Genomic DNA, 21,975 nt, shown 5'->3' on the forward strand with positions numbered 1-21,975 from the left:
CTCCCCGAGCTCCCGGCCCTGCTCCCCGAGCTCCCGGCCCCGCTCCTGATCCCACCCCCGGCCCCGCTCCCCGAGCTCCCGGCGCCGCTCCTGATCCCACCCCCAGCCCCGCTCCCCGAGCTCCCGGTCCCGATCTCTGAGCTCCCCTCACTCCCGGCTCCGCTCCCGTCCTCGTTCCCCTCACTCCTGGTCCCGCTCCCCTCACTCCTGGTCCCGCTCCCTTCGCTCTCGGCCCCGTTCCCTTCGCTCCCCTCACTCCCGGCCCCGTTCCCTTCGCTCCCCTCACTCCCGGCCCCGCTCCCTTCACTCCCTGCCCCGCTCCCTTCGCTCCCTTGGCTCCTGGCCCCGCTCCCTTGGCTCCCCTCACTCCCGGCCCCGCTCCCTTGGCTCCCCTCACTCCCGGCCCCGCTCCCTTGTCTCCCTTGGCTCCCGGCCCCGCTGACGCCCCGGGACGCGCCGGCCCCCAGGGGCATGGCCACGGAGCGTGGGCTCGGTGCCGAGCGCGGCCCCGCGCCGGGAACAGTCAGCCCGCAACTCCGGAGAAATAGGAAACGGGGACGCGCTCAAGGAGAAGTCAGCTCCTGCAAGATCTCGCTGGATTCTCTGACATCAGCAAATTCCAGGAACTAACACAATGACAGAAGGCTCTGCTTTGGTTTGCTTTTGTCTGATGGGGGTTTTTATTTGGTTTTGGTTTATTTTCGTGCGTTTTGGTTTTTTTGTTTTTTCCCCAATTTCATTAATTTCATATTTATTTGTTCTTCTTGTGTATGGAGGAGGAGAGTAAAATCAAGTATTTAAACAATGATTACTTAAACCTCTTTGGAATACCTGGCTAGTGATTTATCTAGAAGAGCAGAAAGGCTGATGATGCTGGCTTGCAAGCTGCAGGGATGAAGGTGCAACAGAAATTTCAACACTGCAATAAAGACAGGGCCATATATATCATCCATTTCATCTGGTGGTTTGCACAATAACTGCTGTACTTACAACAGATCCGGGCTGTGCTGTGTGTTCAAACAGCCTGAGGAGCACAGCCCTCTCCAAGTCATCATCTGGGCTCTGTGTGAGGCTGCTGAGGAATTCTGCAGTGCTTTATCCACAATGAGCATCCTTCTGGACCTGGGCAGGAAACCTCAAACACAAAACCATGGGAATGGGGGTCACACTTTAACCTTTCACTGCAGTCTCCAGTTGCCTTCATTGTCAAGGACTGTGAGCACTGGTGAGGTGCTGAAAATCATCTCCAGGTGTTTATGGTTACAGTTTATAAAGAACCATGTAAACTTTATACTTCCATGAGTATAATTGGAATTGCAGTTGATTTTAGCCTTTGCCTGCTGCAGGAGTTCATGTAAGCACTGAACTGGGAGAGATGGACTGGTTAAAATTCCCAGGAAGGCACCGGGGGAGAAAATGAAAGATAATAGGATGAAGAAGAATCCCAAAGATATTTGTGACAAGGCTTAAGGCATGGTGGCTTCAGGGAGCTTAGGGAACTGAGGATCCCCAGGAGAAGGAAGAGGTGATGGCTCCAGAGAGCACAAGCTGGAGACTTTTCCAGAGGTTTGGCAAGCCATGAATCCAGAGGGGCAGAGGATGAGAGTGGGGTGTGGAATTAGGGCAGCAGGGAGGTTCAGTACCTGCTGCATATCGAGCATGTTGTACCTCCAAGGAGACAATGGAACATGGGGCTGTGCACAGCTGGCATTCTAGGAACAGCTGTTTCAGCATTTATTCACTCTGAAGGAGTGGCTTGGGCTCCTGCCATTCAGTGCTGCTGTCACTGAGCTCAAAAATAGCACTGTGGCTTTTAACCACAGAGCATTCAGAAGGGAGGGCTCTCTTCATGCTCACCCACAAGTTCAGAAGGTAATTCTGAGAGCTGCAGGAGATTGTCCAGGCTGGCAAAAACCCTGAGAAATGCTGTCAACAATGCTGTGAATCATCTGATCCTCCAAAACTGCTGTTATTAACCCCAGGTGCTTGGAACTGAGACACTCACCAGCACCTTCACATTCCCTGATCAATTTGGCCAAGAAGACTCCAGAAAACTTCTAAATTGAAAGTTGATAAACAAGACAGGAATTTCTTCAAGGCTAAAGGCACAAATACCTTCCAAACTTTATCACTGGAAAATGACTTTAAAATATTACCATGCTACCCTGATGAAAAATGCAAACATGTAAGAAAAAAGCCTGGCATTTGACAAGAGGGCTCTCATGGGACTGATTTGAAGAGGCAGAGTTGGATGCTGTCTGCTGCCTCCTGGCTGCAGCTACCCCAAATGATCTTTGATTACCTTTTGTCACTCACTGATCATAGAATCATGGAATGGTTTGGACTGGAAGGGACTTTATGTAATTCCAACCCCTCTGCCATGGGCAGGGACACCTTCCACTATCCCAGGTTGCTCAGAGCCCCTTCCAGCCTTGGACACTTGCAGGGATGGGGCAGCCCCAGCTTCTGTGGGAAACCTGTGCCAGGGTCTCACCACCCCCTGAGTACAGAACTTTTTCCTAATATCTGCTCTAAATCTTTTCTGCTTCAAAACTGTTCACTCTTGTCCTGTCACTATCTGCTCATGTAAAAAGTCACTCTCCCTCTTTTTTTATAAACTCCCTCCAGGCACTGGAAGGCCACAACAATGTCACCCCAAAGCCTTCTCCTCTCCAGGCTGAACAATCCCAATTCCCTCAGCCTTTCCTCCCAGCAGAGCTGCTCCATCCCTCTGATCCCTTGGTGTCCCTGCTCTGGCTCCAGCAGCTCCCTGTCCTTGCTGTGCTGGCCCAGGGCTGGGTGCAGCCCTGCAGGGATGGTAGGTCTCAGCAGAGCGGGGCAGAGGGGCAGAATCCCCCCTCCCCTGCTGCCCTGGGGCTCTGGGTGCAGCCCAGCACAGGGGGGCTCTGGCTTGGGGCAGGGCCAGCTCTCACCCACAGCACCCCCAAGTCCTTCTGCCAGGGCTGCTCCCTCTGCTCATCCCCAGCCTGGATTGATGCCAGGGCTTGTCCTGACCCAGGGGCAGCACCAGCACCTGGTCCTGTTAAACCCCAAGAGATTCCCATGGGCCACTTCCATGAAAGAACAGAATTTCTTTACAGATAATTTGTGACTCACCACAGAGCAAACATCACACTCAGCACCTTGCAAAGTCACTCACCATTTGAAGCCTTTGCAGCAGCAAACCCAAACCAGCTCCAGAAAGTGCAGCCTGTGCTCAAAAGGAAACCAATCTGCCAGTGATGCTGTGAGCTCTGTAGCACTGTCAGTGCCACCTTTAAGGTGTTCTTTGTGTGCCCTGAACCCTGCCTGCTGTTCTGACACCAAATCTGCAGTGGCAGTGCATCCTCCATGAAGTGCCCATTTGGCACTGAGGTCCTTTCCTTGCATTGGTACAATTCTCATTTAGAGTCAGATAAAATTGTTTCCATGTGCAGTACAGCAGGAACTTCTTTAGTTTACATAAAATATCCCTTGTGTCTGCAATGTCTATTCATGTCTGTCTCTGCTTGCTTACTTCTAGGCAACATCTTCTGGCATTTTTAATGGTTTGAGGTGGTTTAGTTTAAGAACCTTGCCTTCATTCATTGTTTTCTCCTGAAACAAAATCAAAATCCCTTGGTTGTGATTTTTGCCAAGATACTCAAGAGCATTTTTTCCACCAAGTGTATCCTGAATTCCACAGGTGGCTTGAGACACAGTTGGGATACAGGTCTATAGAAACAGGACAAGCCCTGAGCATCAGCTCTTGGAGCTCTCCCTGTCACAGGTTCTCCTTGCTAAAGGTCACTGATGGAGCCAGTCCTGTGTCCAGGATGTGCCCTCTGGGGCTGCTGCTGCCAGCCTGGCCTGTCTCAGGCAGTGTCACTCATTGCCCAGCTGCAGCAAGAACTAAACCAGCCTGGCATTCTCTGAGGCACTGAGCACAGAAGCAGCGAGAGCTTAGGCTGGGATTGCTTAGGGATTGCCTGGCCTTGGCATCAGCATTAGACCCTGAGCCCACCAGAGTGAGGAGGAAATGTTTCACCCTTCCCTGGCAGTAGGGATGCCAGAGGTAATCCAAGAATCACAAGCTCTAAAGGATAAGTTTATTGTAAAATTTAAATCACAAGATCAGAGAAGCGTGAACAAGAGCAGCACAGAGGCAGAGGAAACAAAGCACTTCCAATCAAACTTCTGCCCTTGGCAGGGATTTCCTTGCAAGTCAGAGCTGCTCCTAAGTCCTGAGACTTGCTGTGGCTTTCTGGGTTTGCTGGGGTTTGTGTAGTTCCACAGAGGCCCCAGGGTGGCTTCCCCTTCCCACCCCTCTGGTGCACAGCTGCTGCCTCTGCTGCCTGCTGAAGGCTCCCAGTGAGGGCCAGTGGCTCCCAGGGAAGAGGCTTTTCCCTGGCCCTGCCTTCAGGAGAGCCCACTTGAGCCCAGGGGACACATTCCAGCAGCTGCAATATGAAAACAGAAGGGCAGAAATCTATAACACAACACAGAATGCTCTCCCAACCTCTCCAGTAAAGTGATTGCAAGCAAAGAGCCCCTCCAGCTCAGCTTCCTTCTGGAATAACTCTGCACATCCTGGGCTCTGACACTGACATTGTTCTGCTACAGCTCCATGTTCTTCCTCTGTTCTTTGCAGATTGAAAGTCAGGGAAAGAAGTGCAAATCCATTTCCAAAGCATCTTGATGAGAGCAGTCAGTGAGGAGGAAGGCTGCTGTGAGGAACATCAAAAGGTGCTTTCAAGTCAGAAAGAGACAGCTTTCCCTGTAGGATTCCATTTTCCCTTCCAATGGCCACAACATGCTGGGTAGAGATTGTTTGACAGAGCAAATGTTTTCCCAGTGGTAAACCAGGCCAGCAGTGTCACTTCCTCAAGGACTTCACAGAGCTTTCTCCATCCTGCAGCTGATGGAGAGAGCCATGAAAGGCACCAGTAAAGGAGGAATGATTCTGCCTCCAAGGACACACTAAGAAGGAAAATTCTTGGAGTCACAGGAGGCCCAGGGTCCCAAGAGCCACTGAAGCACATGGGGAGAGCATTGGTGACATTCCCTGTCTGCTGATCACAGCTCACTTTTCCTGGTGCTCCCTATTTCTGCTGATGGCTTGAATTTTTCTGAGCAGGAGAAGCTCTCAGGAATAATTTCCTCCAGTGCACAATCTCCAAGGAAAAGAGGGCAGAGCACAGTGTGGCCATTCCCTGGGGGTCACTCTCACACTTCTCACCAGCTCCTTCACAGCTCACTGTGCCTTTCATTGTTCTGTTTTCTGTCCAGCTCAGCTTCTCTTGGCACTCTGCTCTTCAGGCCTTCGTGGTCTCTGCTGCTCTCCATCCTGTGCCCTTTCCCAGCAGATCCCAAATCTGACACTCCTTCCCTTCCCCACACAGGACTGGGGCTGATTTTATGCCCAGAGCTGTGCTGCTGTAGGATTCTTTCCCTTGGGCTGATTCCCATTTCCCCCACAGGCTCTGGGATCCCATGTGCTCATGGAACAGTCTGGGACAGCAGAAGGTTTATCCACACCCACCCCTGACTTTGTCCTGTCCATCCTGGCAAGGACTGGCCTTGCCCTTCCCCACCAGATCCCAACCACAAATCTGTGCTGCCCTTCCCTTGTGGCTGCAGGCAAGGCCAGGCTGTGACCAGCTGGGGAAGGGTCTCCTTGGGCACAGGCAGGGCTGGGAACACTGGGCTGTGCATGGATGGGACTTGCAGAGCCAGGATCTGGTTGGGATCAGCCCTGGCCCCAGCCTGGACTCCTCTCCCCTGGCACTGCCTGCCTGCAGGTGCCACCTGTGGCATGAGACAGTCCCAGAGTGCTCCTGTGTGCCAGAGCCAGCTCTTCCAGAGGGGATCCAGCCAGGCTCACACAGCATCAGGGAAAGGCTGGGCTGAGCTTGGCCATGAGTCTGGAGGGGGCTGCAGGAGTCCCTGGGAGCAGAGATTGGGCAGGTGAAGAGAAATGAGACACATCCCATCCACGTTTCCTACGGGAAGCTGGGATAACATATCAGCCTGGAGCTCTTGTTTTTATCTCTCCTTCTGATGCCTTTTTCAAATTGTTACAGGTTTTTCACACATGTTTTGTGTTGTTTGGGTTCCACTACAAGGTGCAGCTCCTATTTCACCAAATCCAATGACTGTGCAGTAATAGTCAATATAACGTCTTTCTATTCGGAACCTGTTCAGGAGAGAAAAGCCAAATGTGATTCCATTCCTGACATGCAGGGAAAGGCAGAGTGGCACCTGCTCAGCTCAGGTACTCTCCCTGGCATCAGGAACTGCCTTGCTGCAATCTCCCTCCCATTCCTCACTTTTGCCCCCCACATCTCCACAAAAGATTCTGGGCAATGCTTTCCTCTGCAGAAACATTCCCCTGCTTTGCTCCCCTGCAGCCAATGGTGCTGCCATCACCCTCTCTCTTGTCCCTGCCTCCTGTCTCCTTCCTTTCCCCAGGGAACTGCATCCACTCCCATCCTTCCTTGCCCAGCACAACTACAGCTGTGTCCTCTCCTGCCATCCTGACAGGACAGCCCTGTGCTCCCTGGCACTGAAAGGCTCCCTGGCCTTGGCACAGCCATGTGCTCAAGCACCTGCATCTCCAGCAATCAGCTTCCCCCAAAGCACAGGCCCTGATCTCCCTTGGGCTCTCTGCTCTTTGCTCTGCCTTTGGCATTTTCCCTTCCCAGACACTGCATGGCAGGGACTTGCTGGAATGAGCTCACATGGCTGGGTCATGCTCCACCTTGTTGATCCACTTCCACTTCTGCTCCTCTGGAGAGTATCTGAGACCAAGTAAGTAGTACCCATATCGTGATTGTGTGAGAAGGTAACTCTGGAAAGGAAGCCAACAATGGGAATACAATGAAACAATGAAAATGACATTTTCTTCAGTAGAGGCACAGAAGTCTCAGTGCTAAACAGCCAGCACAGAGAGTGCAGTGTGCACCCAGCTACAGCCACTCTGCCCAAGGCTCCAGAGCATGCATTTCTCCATTTTAGAGGCCCCTTATGAGTATAATAAATGTAAAAATACACCTGTGCTGCCATTGAAGCTGTATTTATTTTCAAGAGCTGTGACTCGATACTGGGACACACGTTTCCTGTCTGATGAGGGTGGCAAACCCTTCTCAGGTTTTGTCACAGCCATGGCTCTCACAAGGGAGTGTCTGTTCAACCTCCTTGGCCTGTGAGTAAATCCCTGTAGAACCCCAGCCAGCTGGGCAGGGACTTTGCTCCTTCCCATGGCATCAGGCCTGGCCACAGAAGCTCCCAGGACCAGCACTCCAAGGCCCAGGAGGCCTCTCCCTGGGCAGGGCTTTGCTCCCACTGCCAGCACTGGGGTGTCCAAGGCTGACAGCACAGCCCAGAGCCCAAGGACATGTGGCAGGAGCTGGCACAAGTGTCACTGCTCAGCCCTTGGCCAGGCAGCTCCAGCCCCTGAGCAGCTGCCCCAGCACTTGGATCTCACCAGCTCTTCCCTGCTCTCAATGATCACCAGGTCTGAGCCCAGGGCAGTGCATTCTGCACGGGAGGAATTCCAGTCCTTCTTTCTCTGCTCTGTAGAAAAGAAGTAGCATTTTCTCCCATGTTTTTTCCATGGTGGGGAACAGCCTGCAGAAGGGAAGAAGAGGTGTGGAAAATCCATGTTCACACTGACCAAAGGATGCCATGACAAAAGAGAGGTCAGAGAGGCAATTGCAGCCACACAAATGCCTGTGTGCTCCTGCTCAGAATTGGCACCAGAGCACCAGGGATCCCCCACAGGCTCTGCAGCTGATCCCAGCCCAAAATCACCAGGCAGGAGCCAGACAGGGAGCAGCACAGCAAACACGATCCAGCCTTTGCCATCCTTGCTCAGGCCAGACAGAGAAATGCTCAGGGCACAAAAGCAGCTCTCCCATTGCCAGAGTCTGCTTTGCCTGATGCACAATTGGGCAGCAGAGGTGCTGCTGAAAGCACCAACATTTGTGTGCATTGCCAGGCAGGGCAGCAGCAGGAGCAGAGAGGGGGAGCAGGAAAGGGGGATGGCATTCAGGGAGACAGGGCCTGCAGGAGACACTTGGGTTGGAGATCCAGCAGCTCCTAAAAACCACATGGAATTGCACTGAGGTCAAAGGCTGGCAATGGAGGGGCCTTGGCAAAGCAGCACAGGCACATTGTCCATCCTGCTCCCTGCAGGGCTGGCTACCAGAGGCATTGTTCCTCCTGTCCCTGCCCTGCCTCACACTGCTCTGCTCTGGCAGCACAGAGGCATCACTTCTGCCCTGTGCAGCAGGAATGCAGAGCTGAGCCAGCACTGCTTCCAAAGGAGGTGCAAATGCAAACCCTCCATGGGCTCCAGAGCTCTGACATGGCAGAGGGGTTGTTTGTTTTCCTTCTGAACAAATCCTCACACAGTTCCTTTTCTGTCCCCCTTAACAGTCAATCCAACAGGCTCCTGACAACTCCCTTTGGAATGACAGAGGATTGCCTACCTGGTGCCTCTCCCTGCCTGTGTGGTGACTTTGTTGAGCCCTCTTGTCTGGTGGGGGTCATTTGTGTTGTGTCCTGTTTGCTGGTGGGGTACCACGTTGTTGATTCCTGTTGACTGTTTGCAACTGGACCATCTGGAAATAAGAACACAATTTCTACTTGCAAGGAATGACCACTATACCATGAACTATCAGAGCTCTGCTGGACCTCTCTGACCCCCCATCACCCAACACAGAATGTAAACTCTGCCTGTTTGCTCGTGATACTGCTATAAAAATTATAAAATAGTCAGGTCAGGTTCCACTGAGAAAAGGTTCATTTATACAAGTTGTATCTCAATAATGATTTAGTTTCTCAAGTTCCATCTGCATGGAAGGTTCTTTGTCTATTTATATTTCTGGTCACCAAGGCCATACTGAACCCACAAAGGAACTGTAACTAAAGCCACACCTGGATTCAAGTCTAAGGACTCCTCTCTCATGGTAAAGTTAAAGCTGCATTAAATGCTAATTAAACGTGGTTACTTTGTGCTGGTTTAGAAGCTGATTTTAATTTCTCCCATTCCCTGGTGTTTGACACTTTTAAAATGTCAGGGTAATGTCACATATCAAACCTGAACTCTTTGCCTTGAACAAGAACAATGAATTGCCTCCCCAGCCCTATTTCATAAGTTCCAAGGGCCAAGGCTTTGCCATGTCTTCCCCATGTGCTTCTCTGAGCAGGGGATAAACTCTGGCACTTGAGAGTGATTGGTTGTGGAAGCTTCTTAAGTGTTCTCTGCTATCAAAGGATGGAAAGAAGAAATGGCATCTGAAATTTAAAATTGATGTCTTGAAAACATTCAGAGAAATTTTCAAATGAATTTTTTTTTCTGGTGGCGATAAAAATAATTTTTCATCAAAATATTATTTAACGATTCATGAAACATAACAAGAGTAATGAACTCAATGCAGAGACTGAGGAGAAGGTTTTTACTAAAATAAGAAGCAAATAAATTCCTTTAAGTTCTGACTTTGATGCTTCCTTCAAGTGAGTTGTAATTCATAAATTTTGTAAGATTTTTGATGTCATATCTTGGCGCCATGAGACAACATCACCTTGAAAGATTCTCAAATATTGCAATCACAAGACCAACAGGTATTATTTGATCTTGACTGGTTTCCTCAAAACATTTGTACCATAAATTCCTCAGTGTCTGCACATTGTCGTTTTCTCTTTTGACGCACCATTTATTCTTTTGGAATTTTGAACATTCAAACCCATCGACTTTTCTGCAGATTTCCCCCTACAGCCATGGGCAGCTAAAAGCTGCTGTCCTTGACCTTCCCACCAGACTTCTGCTCCTCCTGGCTTGGGATGTCATGGCCTGGCCACCAGGCAGTGGGAGAGAGACACAAATTAATTGCCAGGCTTCCATTTTCAGCAGGGCTTACCTGGGACTGTCCAAGACAGAGTGAGGGCCAGCACAGCCAGAACCAGGACAACAACCAGCACAGCAATGTGTGCTCTGGAACAAGGCCTTCTACCTGCAAGGGACAGAAAAAGAAAGGTGTGGGCAACAGCTGGACAGAAGAACCTTCCCTCTGCATTCCAAGCTGCCCTTTTCAGGCTCACACTGGGACTCTGGAGATTTCCAGATTTCCATGCTGGAGCCAGGCTCAATGTCCTGGTGCTTCCCCACTGGCTCTGGAGCCCTGTGCTCCGGGAGCTGAACAGATCCCAACCTAACAATGGATTCAGGAGAGGTGAAAAGCTGGAGAGTCATCATTCAGGAAGGGGGATTGGTCCAGCCTGTTTCAGGAAGTACAGAAGGTGCTCCATATGCAAAGATTTCAGTGGGAATAGTTCAGGCTAAAGAAGCCCTTGGCTTTGCAGGTTTGTCATTCCTGCAGCATTAAAGCTTTCCTAGAGCAGGAGGTGGCAGCTGTGAGGACATTGTGCTGGCAATAACTGGGGGAGGACACATCCTATGTGTCAGTAGCAATTCCCAGCTGAAGATGGCAGATTCCTTTGGCTTTGGTGCCCAGGGCAGATGGAATGTGGCAGGAGCAGTGCCATGCCCAGCCTGCTGTGCTGGTGAGCCCCAGACTCAGGGGGAGCCAGCAGTGCCCTGGCAGCCCAGAGGGCAAAGCCTGTCCTGGGCCATCAAACACAGCCTCAGCAGCCCCTGGGAGAGGGGATCATCCTGCTGTGCTCAGGATCCCCTCTATGGGATCTCCTGGAGCCCCAGGGGCACCTCTGGGCCTCTTGGCATTGGACACCAGCTGGAAACAATCCCCATAAAGCCACTGGCTCCTGCCCCTGCATGGCAGAGAGCAGAAGGGAGATGGGCAAGGGGAAAAGTGGGAAAACTCCTGGGCTGGGATAAAGACAGTTTACTAGAAAAAGAGAAACCTGCATGCAAGCAAAGCAAAGCAGGGAATTCATTCCCCACTTCCCATGGGCAGGCAGGGATCCAGGCAGGCCCAGGAGAGCAGGGCTCCAGCACAAGTGACAGTGACTTGGGAAGACTGAATTGACTGGAAAACTGCCAGGCTGTGTCACTGAGGTGACTCTGGCACTCAGTATTTTGTCTGGATGGGAGTAAGATGCACCATCCATCACAGCTGGGTGCTATTTAAAGAGCACTGGCTTGTGACCTGGAAGGCTCCTCTGGGATCCCTGATGCCAACACATTGCATTTTCATCCTATCTGGTGAAATTAAAGGGCACTAATTAGACTGAGTTTAACAGTAAGGAAACATTTAGGACTCAAGAAAATTAATTCAAATTTAATTCTCAATTATTATTCATGCTCCAAACCTGTCTCCCAGATCCAAGGGAATTGGTTGCTATTCTCTCCCAGTGAAGCTGCACTGAGAACATTTTCCTGGTCTCCCAAGATTCTTGGTGTCATTTGGTATCAGAAGTGTTTTCTGCAGAGTTTTTTGTGTAAGGCCATTTGTGTCATTGAGTTTCTAAACTTAATTTGCATGATTTACTCAGAATCTGGGATTGATCATGGAAGGGTCTCAAGTTTGATCAAGTATCAAAGGATGGAAATTAACAAACACAATAATCTGAAATTTCAAAATGATTCCTTGAAAATTTTCAAAAGAAGTGCCACATTGCTTTGATTTTGATTTCTTTTATTCTTAATTTTTAAAATGCAGATGGTGATGTTTACTTTCTCTAAAATATTAGGTGTTGTTATAAAGTGAGTATGCATATAGAAATTGAGCACAAGGCTTTGATTTGAAGAAGGTGACAACAACTCCATTTAAAATGTCACCTTGAAATTTGCTGTCTTTATCAAGTTAGCTTTTATACTTAATTATTTTAGGATTGAAATATTCACCCATATCCCAATTAAAAGTGCAATAGGCATTATCTGATTTTGTTTCTTTCAAACATTTCCATAATAAATTCTTCAGTGTTTGAACACTGTCAGTTTTCTATCAGGTTTTGGCTTCTCAAAAATTTTTATTTTTTAATATGACCCTTCAAACACTTCATTCTCAGATACATTTCCTCTTACAGCCATGGTTGGCTGAAAACTGCCATCCTTTACCTTCAAACCAAACCTCTGTTCCTCCTGGCCTTGGATGCCATGGCCTGCACCTCAGTCAGTGGCACAGAGACACAAATTAATTGTTGTTATTACATTTAGAGCACTTACATGGGAGCATCTGAAACACAGCAGTGAGGAGGAGCAGGATTATCTCAGTAACCAGGACAGCAACTCGTGTTGTGGAACAGCAGCTTTTGCCTAGAGAGAGACAGAAAAAAGGAAAGATTAGGGGAGCAGCTGCAATAAAACCCCTTCCCTCTGCATCCCAAGGTGCCTTTTCAGGCTCCCACTGGCAATCTGGAGCCTTCCAGCTTTCCCTGCTGGAGCCAGGCTCAATGTCCTGCTGCTTCCCCACTGGCCCTGGAGCCCTGTGCTCAGGGAACTGAACAGATCCCAGCCCAGCAATGGTTTGAGGAGAGGTGAAAAGCAGGAGAGTCCTCCCAGCCTGGATTGCACAAGGACACACAGAGGGTGGGTGGGTGAAAGAGGGGCTGCCTGAAGGGGAGGGGGCTCAGTAAAGGGCAGCTGAAAAGGGCTGCTCTGAAGAGATTGGCATCCAGGCAGGATGGGTGGCTCTGCAGGAAGCATTCAGCAGAGAAGGGCATGGTAGGGAAGATGAATTAATCCCTTGTGTCAGAATTGACTGAGTAAGAACTGGGCAGATCTGTCAGTTCAAGGCAGCTCCTTGTGAGAGCCTCAAGAACTGTAAGATGTATGGCCTAGATACAACAGGGATATACTGACAAATCCCAAGGGATATCTGCTGGGAGATAATGCTAATGCTGTTTTTTCACCCCACTCTTAGAGCTCTCTTTTCATCCAGGCACTAGCAGGTAACAGATCTGATGTGAATTCACAATAAGAAAATAAAAAGAAAGTTCTAGAGGATCTCTGGGAACATCAGCTCTGCTGTCCTGAGCACACACCAGCAGAGTGGTTCAGGCTTGAATTGACCTTTTTACATCCCCAAGTCCAACTCCCTACTCAGGTATTGGCCAGAGCAGGATGTCCAAGACCACAAAATAAGACACAGAATGCTCCATATTTATGTAACGCTCAAAACCATCCAGGTATCAAGCACTGAGCCCCCTTGGTTCAATCTCCACACAGAGAAAAGATTTTCTGTCAGTTTAAATGAATTCTGCTGGCTTGTGGAATTAACATCAATGATGTTCAATTTGTGAACACTGCATTGGATTCACTGTCAAAGTAAAAATAGAAAATTAGAACAAGAATAGAGATGGTAAATGGATGCCATGAGAAAAGAGAGGTCAGAGAGGCAATTGCAGCCACACAAATGCCTGTGTGCTCCTGCTCAGAATTGGCACCAGAGCACCAGGGATCCCCCACAGGCTCTGCAGCTGATCCCAGCCCAAAATCACCAGGCAGGAGCCAGACAGGGAGCAGCACAGCAAACACGATCCAGCCTTTGCCATCCTTGCTCAGGCCAGACAGAGAAATGCTCAGGGCACAAAAGCAGCTCTCCCATTGCCAGAGTCTGCTTTGCCTGATGCACAATTGGGCAGCAGAGGTGCTGCTGAAAGCACCAACATTTGTGTGCATTGCCAGGCAGGGCAGCAGCAGGAGCAGAGAGGGGGAGCTGGAAAGGGGGATGGCATTCAGGGAGACAGGGCCTGCAGGAGACACTTGGGTTGGGCATCCAGCAGCTCCTAAAAACCACATGGAATTGCACTGAGATCAAAGGCTGGCAATGGAGGGGCCTTGGCAAAGCAGCACAGGCACATTGGATTGCCTACCTGGAGCCTCTCCATGGCTGGGGGGTGACTTTGTTGAGTCCTCTTGGATGGTGGGGGACAGTGGTGCTGAGACATTTTGGCTGGGGGAGGTCAATGCTGTGGAGTCCTGTTGGCTGCCTGCTGTTGGACCATCCAGAAATCAGAATACAGTTTGTACTTGCAAGGAATGACCCCTGTGGCACACAGTGTCAGAGCTCTGCTGCACCTCTTGGGCTCCCCCATCACCCAACACAAAATGCCAATTCCCCTCTTTGCTCATTCCCTGCAAACAGCCCCCAGAGCTGCAGCACACACCAAGGTGTGGCCTTGGTTCCAAAGGGCCAAACTCTGGAACTGAGCCAGAACTGCTCCAGCCCTTCTCAGAGCAGAAGTGGATGTGAGCACAGCACACACAGATCCACAGCAATGAGAGACAAATGACATCACTGCACATTTTGTGCTCTATTCAATGCAGCTAATTTCACCTCCTTAGGTTGCCCTATTTGTTTATTCTTTGTTTTTAATTTGCCCTGTCTCTGGTATTCCCCATTTGATACACATCAGAGCACTATCAGATATGCTCCCTGTACTCTTTGCCTTGAAATACAAAAAGCAATTACCCCACCTAAGCCTGTGTTTTACACCAAACACATTAAAGGTTTTGACAATTGTTCACCACTGCTGAGAAGTTGGGAGACTCTGGGATGTGAGTGGGGTTGGTTGTGGAAACCTTTCAGACTGACTCAATTATCAAAATTTGGAATGAGACAACAAGCAATATCTGACATTTAAAACTTATCAATTGACAACTTTCAAAGAATGGACCACATGGCTCTAATATTTCTTATGTTTTTCAGGGAGATATAATTATTTTTTTTCTGTGGAACGAATGTATCTTTCTAGGTAGCTCAGATACTGTTGTGAGATCAGTGATATCCATTCAGACACTGAGCACAAGGTTTTTCTTTCAGAAAGGTGACAAAAATTCCTTTAAGGTGTAACTTTGCCATCTCTCTCAAATAAGATTTTATTCAGAATTATTTTCAGACTTTTGGTATCATACCTGGGTGCCATGATACAATATCAACATCTCAAAATGTTCTCAAGGATTACAATCACAGTAAGGATAAGCATTATCTGATCTTGACTTGTTTCTTTAAAACATTTGCATCGCCAGTTCGGCAGTGTTTGAACATTGTCAGTTTTCAATTGTGTTTTGGATTTTTATCTGATGGATTTTAAAACTTTCAAACCACTTCCCTTTTTTTCGTTTGTTTTTTACACATTTCCTCTTCCAGCAATGGTTGGCTAACAACTGCTGTCCTTTGCCTTCACACCACACTTCCACTGCCCTGGCTTTGGATGTCCTGGCCTGCACCTCAGTCAGTGGCACAGACACACAAATTCCTGGCCAGGGTTACATTTTTAGCAGGACTTACCCCTGAGTGTCACATACAGGGCTGTGACCACTACGAGAATCATCACAGCCAGGACAGCAGCCAGTGCAGCAACTCTGGAACTCAGAGCTCTGGAGCAATGGCTTTTCCCTGGAGAGGAGCAGAAACACAGATCTGGGCAGCAGCTGCAATAAAGCCCCTTCCCTCTGCATCCCAAGGTGCCTTTTCAGGCTCCCACTGGCAATCTGGAGCCTTCCAGCTTTCCCTGCTGGAGCCAGGCTCAATGTCCTGCTGCTTCCCCACTGGCCCTGGAGCCCTGTGCTCAGGGAACTGAACAGATCCCAGCCCAGCAATGGATTGAGGAGAGGTGAAAAGCAGGAGAGTCCTCCCAGCCTGGATTGCACAAGGACACACAGAGGGTGGGTGGGTGAGAGAGGGGCTGCCTGAAGGGGAGGGGGCTCAGTAAAGGGGAGCTGAAAAGGGATGCTCTGAGAGATTGGCATCCAGGAAGGAAACCAGCTCTTTTATGGAAGGTAGGGATAAGTATTGGATAAGATTTGTGCACAAAATAAGAAAGCACCTGGCAGGCATTTCCTAGAAAGGCACAAGAGGAGATACATAAAAATGTTATTGAAACTGCATAAAAACTTGAAATTATAATGCAAGTGAACCTTTAAATCAGGTGACATCTACTGTGGTTCCCTGTCAAGTTAACTGTGAATTCACTTGTTGAAAGGGGTGATAAAACCCTGTTTCCTGGGGTGTTCATAACTCCACACGTCTAAAAAGCCATGCACAGGGTTCACAATTTCAGCAGGGAGAATTACTGGATATCAAGGAGTAATTTCTGTCAGAGTGAAAGGAGGAATAGAAAGAAAAAAAAATGAAAATCAAATACAGGAACCCATTATATGAAACCTGATTTTTGAAAGGTATTTTTATGAAGACATTGCAAAACAAGTGCAAACATTTATGCAATAATTTTAAAGTCAGTTAAGAAAGCTAAATCCTCAGTTAGAATTCTGCAAAGTGTTTGACCCTAAATCAGACTAAACCTGTCCATGAACCATTTCACACCTGTGCATTACACCAGCAGTTGGTACAGCCAGAGCAGCAGGAGGAGCCCTCAGGCAATGCCTGCTGTGCTCAGGGAGCAGGAACAGCTGTGCACCAGATGCTGCAAACTCCAGCAACAGCAGCCACTCCATCCTCAGCACTTTGCTGCAGGAATCTCAGTCTGCTGGGGGACACCAGGCCTGGGGCAGGAGCAATGGATGCTCAGCTCTGGAATAGTCTCCAAAATGGATAAAAACTGCTCCTCATATCACACCAGAGACACTGCCTCACACTTGCACCTCAGCAAGAGAAAAGTAGATCTGATAACAACTTGTCTTTGTAAATATAAACAACCCTATCTGGACACTGCACCTGCAGTTTTCCAGCACTGGCCCTCATGCTTCCCTTGTGCTCCAAGGAACTCTCTCAACAGATGTGGGAGAGAGACTGGAGAATGCAAAGAAAGCTCAGTGCTCAGCACTGGACCTACCTTGGACATCAGGGACCGTCTGGATTCTGGGTCTGGTTGATTCAGGCAAGTTCAAGTCAGAGTTCATGACATTTTCTGCCATTCTTGTTCCCCTCTGTTCTCCCATTCCTTGGCTGTTCTGAGAGTGATGCTCTGGGCTGGGTACAACGCAGAACTCTCTCCTCTTTCTAAACTTCAGCAGGAAGTTCTTCACTCTTCCGGTCATGCATAAACTTCTAGTGAAAAGAGAAGTCTATTTCTGCTTCATCTTTTGATGGCACAGGGTTTTATGTCAGTAACATGAGAAAACATAAGCTCATGATCTCCCTGAAGTTTTGGGAAGGGGATCTGCCATTGGAAGTGTCTTGAGTTCCCAAACTTCACACACCCCCACACAAGCACTGCTTTGTGTTTTGGAAAGAAAAGCTTTATTCCATGCAATGGAAAGGAGATGAACTGTACAGGGGCCCAGCACCCAGCCCAGGCAGTTGAGTGGAGCTCTCTGGGGCACCCAGAGCACATCAATAGATCTGCCCTGTCCTGTGCTCAATCTCCAAGGAAAAGAGGGCAGAGCACGGTGTGGCCATTCCCTGGGGGTCACTCTCACACTTCTCACCAGCTCCTTCACAGCTCACTGTGCCTTTCATTGTTCTCTTTTCTGTCCAGCTCAGCTTCTCTTGGGATTCAGTTCTTCAGGCCTTGCTGGCTCCTTTTTTGGACATAAACCTCTGGTGTTTGGGGATTAATTCACCTGACAATATCATCCATTTCATCTGGTGGTTTGCACAGTAACTGCTGTACTTACAACAGATCCGGGCTGTGCTGTGTGTTCAAACAGCCTGAGGAGCACAGCCCTCTCCAAGTCATCATCTGGGCTCTGTGTGAGGCTGCTGAGGAATTCTGCAGTGCTTTATCCACAATGAGCATCCTTCTGGACCTGGTCAGGAAACCTCAAACACAAAACCATGGGAATGGGGGTCACACTTTAAGCTTTCACTGCAGTCTCCAGTTGCCTTCATTGTCAAGGATTGTGAGCACTGGTGAGGTGCTGAAAATCATCTCCAGGTGTTTATGGATGCAGTTTATAAAGAACCATGTAAACTTTATACTTCCATGAGTATAATTTGAATTGCAGTTGATTTTAGCCTTTGTCTGCTGCAGGAGTTCATGTAAGAAGTGAACTGGGAGAGATGGACTGGTTAAAATTGCCAGGAATGCACTGGGGGAGAAAATGAAAGATAATAGGATGAAGAAGAATCCCAAAGATATTTGTGACAAGGCTTAAGGCATGGTGGCTTCAGGGAGCTTAGGGAACTGAGGATCCCCAGGAGAGGGAAGAGGTGATGGCTCCAGAGAGCACAAGCTGGAGACTTTTCCAGAGGTTTGGCAAGCCATGAATCCAGAGGGGCAGAGGATGAGAGTGGGGTGTGGAATTAGGGCAGCAGGGAGGTTCAGTACCTGCTGCATATCGAGCATGTTGTACCTCCAAGGAGACAATGGAACACGGGGCTGTGCACAGCTGGCATTCTAGGAACAGCTGTTTCAGCATTTATTCACTCTGAAGGAGTGGCTTGGGCTCCTGCCATTCAGTCCTGTCTGTCACTGAGCTCGAAAATAGCACTGTGGCTTTTAACCACAGAGCATTCAGAAGGGAGTGCTCTCTTCATGCTCACCCACAAGTTCAGAAGGTAATTCTGAGAGCTAAAGGAGATTCTCCAGGCTGGCAAAAAACCCTGAGAAATGCTGTCAACAATGCTGTGAATCATCTGATCCTCCAGAACTACTGTTATTAACCCCAGGTGCTTGGAACTGAGACACTCACCAGCACCTTCACATTCCCTGATCAATTTGGCCAAGAAGATGCCAGAAAACTTCTAAATTGAAAGTTGATACTTAAGACAGGAATTTCTTCGAGGCTAAAGGCACAAGTACCTTCCAAACTTTAACACTGGAAAAGGACTTAAAAATATTACCATGCTACCCTGATGAAAAATGCAAACACTGTAAGAAAAAAGCCTGGCATTTCACAAGAGGGCTCTGATGGGACTGATTTGAAAAGGCAGAGTTGGAAACTGTGGTGCTGCCTCCTGGCTGCAGCTACACCAAATGATCTTTGATTACCTTTTGTCACTCACTGATCATAGAATCATGGAATGGTTTGGATTGGAATGGACTTTATGTAATTCCAACCCCTCTGCCATGGGCAGGGACACCTTCCACTATCCCAGGTTGCTCAGAGCCCCATCCAGCCTTGGACACTTGCAGGGATGGGGCAGCCCCAGCTTCTGTGGGAAACCTGTGCCAGGGTCTCACCAAACCCTGAGTACAGAACTTTTTCCTAATATCTGCTCTAAATCTTTTCTGCTTCAAAACTGTTCACTCTTGTCCTGTCACTATCTGCTCATGTAAAAAGTCACTCTCCCTCTTTTTTTATAAACTCCCTCCAGGCACTGGAAGGCCACAATGAGAGCACCCCAAAGCCTTCTCCTCTCCACGCTGAACAATCCCAATTCCCTCAGCCTTTGCTCCCAGCAGAGCTGCTCCATCCCTCTGATCCCTTGGTGTCCCTGCTCTGGCTCCAGCAGCTCCCTGTCCTTGCTGTGCTGGCCCAGGGCTGGGTGCAGCCCTGCAGGGGGGTCTCAGCAGAGCAGGGCAGAGGGGCAGAATCCCCCCTCCCCTGCTGCCCTGGGGCTCTGGGTGCAGCCCAGCACAGGGGGGCTCTGGCTTGGGGCAGGGCCAGCTCTCACCCACAGCACCCCCAAGTCCTTCTGCCAGGGCTGCTCCCTCTGCTCATCCCCAGCCTGGATTGATGCCAGGGCTTGTCCTGACCCAGGGGCAGCACCAGCACCTGGTCCTGTTAAACCCCTGAGATTCCCAAGGGCCACTTCCAAGAAAGAACAGAATTTCTTTACAGATAATTTGTGACTCACCCCAGAGCAAACATCACACTCAGCACCTTGCAAAGTCACTCACCATTTGAAGCCTTTGCAGCAGCAAACCCAAACCAGCTCCAGAAAGTGCAGCCTGTGCTCAAAAGGAAACCAATCTGCCAGTGATGCTGTGAGCTCTGTAGCACTGTCAGTGCCACCTTTAAGGTGTTCTTTGTGTGCCCTGAACCCTGCCTGCTGTTCTGACACCAAATCTGCAGTGGCAGTGCATCCTCCATGAAGTGCCCATTTGGCACTGAGGTCCTTTCCTTGCACTGGTACAATTCTCATTTAGAGTCAGATAAAATTGTTTCCATGTGCAGTACAGCAGGAACTTCTTTAGTTTAAATAAAATATCACTTGTGTCTGCAATGTCTATTCATGTCTGCCTCTGCTTGGTTACTTCTAGGCAACAGCTTCTGGCTTTTTAATGGTTTGGGGTGGTTTCTTTTAAGAACCCTGCCTTCATTCATTGTTTTCTCCTGAAATAAAATCAAAATCCCTTGGTTGTGATTTTTGCCAAGATACTCAAAGCATTTTTTCCACCAAGTGTATCCTGAATTCCACAGGTGGCTTGAGACACACTTGGGATACAGGTCCATAGAAACCGGACAAGCCCTGAGCATCAGCTCTTGGAGCTCTCCCTGTCACAGGTTCTCCTTGCTAAAGGTCACTGATGGAGCCAGTCCTGTGTCCAGGATGTGCCCTCTGGGGCTGCTGCTGCCAGCCTGGCCTGTCCCAGGCAGTGTCACTCATTGCCCAGCTGCAGCAAGAATTAAACCAGCCTGGCATTCTCTGAGGCACTGAGCACAGAAGCAGCGAGAGCTCAGGTTGGGATTGCTTAGGGATTGCCTGGCCTTGGCATCAGCATTAGACCCTGAGCCCACCAGAGTGAGGAGGAAATGTTTCACCCTTCCCTGGCAGTAGGGATGCCAGAGGTAATCCAAGAATCACAAGCTCTAAAGGATAAGTTTATTGTAAAATTTAGATCACAAGATCAGAGAAGCGTGAACAAGAGCAGCACAGAGGCAGAGGAAACAAAGCACTTCCAATCAAACTTCTGCCCTTGGCAGGGATTTCCTTGCAAGCCAGAGCTGCTCCTAAGTCCTGAGACTTCCTGTGGCTTTCTGGGTTTGCTGGGGTTTGTGTAGTTCCACAGAGGCCCCAGGGTGGCTTCCCCTTCCCACCCCTCTGGTGCACAGCTGCTGCCTCTGCTGCCTGCTGAAGGCTCCCAGTGAGGGCCAGTGGCTCCCAGGGAAGAGGCTTTTCCCTGGCCCTGCCTTCAGGAGAGCCCACTTGAGCCCAGGGGGCACATTCCAGCAGCTGCAATATGAAAACAGAAGGGCAGAAATCTATAACACAACACAGAATGCTCTCCCAACCTCTCCAGTAAAGTGATTGCAAGCAAAGAGCCCCTCCAGCTCAGCTTCCTTCTGGAATAACTCTGCACATCCTGGGCTCTGACACTGACATTGTTCTGCTACAGCTCCATGTTCTTCCTCTGTTCCTTGCAGATTGAAAGTCAGGGAAAGAAGTGCAAATCCATTTCCAAAGCATCTTGATGAGAGCAGTCAGTGAGGAGGAAGGCTGGTGTGAGGAACATCAAAAGGTGCTTTCAAGTCAGAAAGAGACAGCTTTTCCTGTAGGATTCCGTTTTCCCTTCCAATGGCCACAACATGCTGGGTAGAGATTGTTTGACAGAGCAAATGTTTTCCCATGGTAAACCAGGCCAGCAGTGTCACTTCCTCAAGGACTTCACAGAGCTTTCTCCATCCTGCAGCTGATGGAGAGAGCCATGAAAGGCACCAGTAAAGGAGGAATGAATCTTCCTCCAAGGACACACTAAGAAGGAAAATTCTTGGAGTCACAAAAGGCCCAGGGTCCCAAGAGCCACTGAAACACATGGGGAGAGCATTGGTGACATTCCCTGTCTGCTGATCACAGCTCACTTTTCCTGGTGCTCCCTATTTCTGCTGTTGGCTTGAATTTTTCTGAGCAGGAAAAGCTCTCAGGAATCATTTCCTCCTGTGCTCAATCTCCAAGGAAAAGAGGGCAGAGCACGGTGTGGCCATTCCCTGGGGGTCACTCTCACACTTCTCACCAGCTCCTTCACAGCTCACTGTGCCTTTCATTGTTCTGTTCTCTGTCCAGCTCAGCTTCTCTTGGGACTCTGCTCTTCAGGCCTTCGTGGTCTCTGCTGCTCTCCATCCTGTGCCCTTTCCCAGCAGATCCCAAATCTGACACTCCTTCCCTTCCCCACACAGGACTGGGGCTGATTTTATGCCCAGAGCTGTGCTGCTGTAGGATCCTTTCCCTTCTACTGATTCCCATTTCCCCCACAGGCTCTGGGATCCCATGTGCTCATGGAACA

The 21,975-nt window shown here is 49.3% G+C and overlaps 1 protein-coding gene across 1 annotated transcript; it reads right to left on the bottom strand.

Annotated features, from left to right (window-relative positions):
• Positions 1 to 5,189: 5,189 nt before the first annotated feature.
• Positions 5,190 to 16,780, bottom strand: LOC116994876 (C-type lectin domain family 5 member A-like). The gene is made up of 9 exons (XM_033056823.1): positions 16,699 to 16,780; positions 15,195 to 15,302; positions 13,777 to 13,896; positions 12,124 to 12,217; positions 9,903 to 9,991; positions 8,472 to 8,603; positions 7,466 to 7,608; positions 6,720 to 6,829; positions 5,190 to 6,175 (listed from the first exon to the last, which is right to left on the bottom strand). Exons 1-9 carry the CDS (start codon positions 16,778 to 16,780, stop codon positions 6,049 to 6,051), a joined length of 1,005 nt encoding a protein of 334 aa, XP_032912714.1. The 3' UTR covers positions 5,190 to 6,048.
• Positions 16,781 to 21,975: the final 5,195 nt, after the last annotated feature.

The sequence above is a fragment of the Catharus ustulatus genome, chromosome 4 (assembly GCF_009819885.2).
Source record: "Catharus ustulatus isolate bCatUst1 chromosome 4, bCatUst1.pri.v2, whole genome shotgun sequence".
NCBI classification, from domain to species: domain Eukaryota; kingdom Metazoa; phylum Chordata; class Aves; order Passeriformes; family Turdidae; genus Catharus; species Catharus ustulatus.

Coding starts and splice junctions, on each gene's coding strand:
- LOC116994876 (XM_033056823.1), bottom strand. CDS start 16,780: ATGGCAGAAAATGTCATGAACTCTGACTTGAACTTGCCTGAATCAACC. Junction 13,897..15,194: donor CCTGTATGTGACACTCAGGG/GTAAGTCCTGCT, acceptor ATGGTCCAACAG/CAGGCAGCCAACAGGACTCC. Junction 6,830..7,465: donor TTGAGAGCAGGGAAGAGCTG/GTGAGATCCAAG, acceptor CTTCCTTTCCAG/AGTTACCTTCTCACACAATC.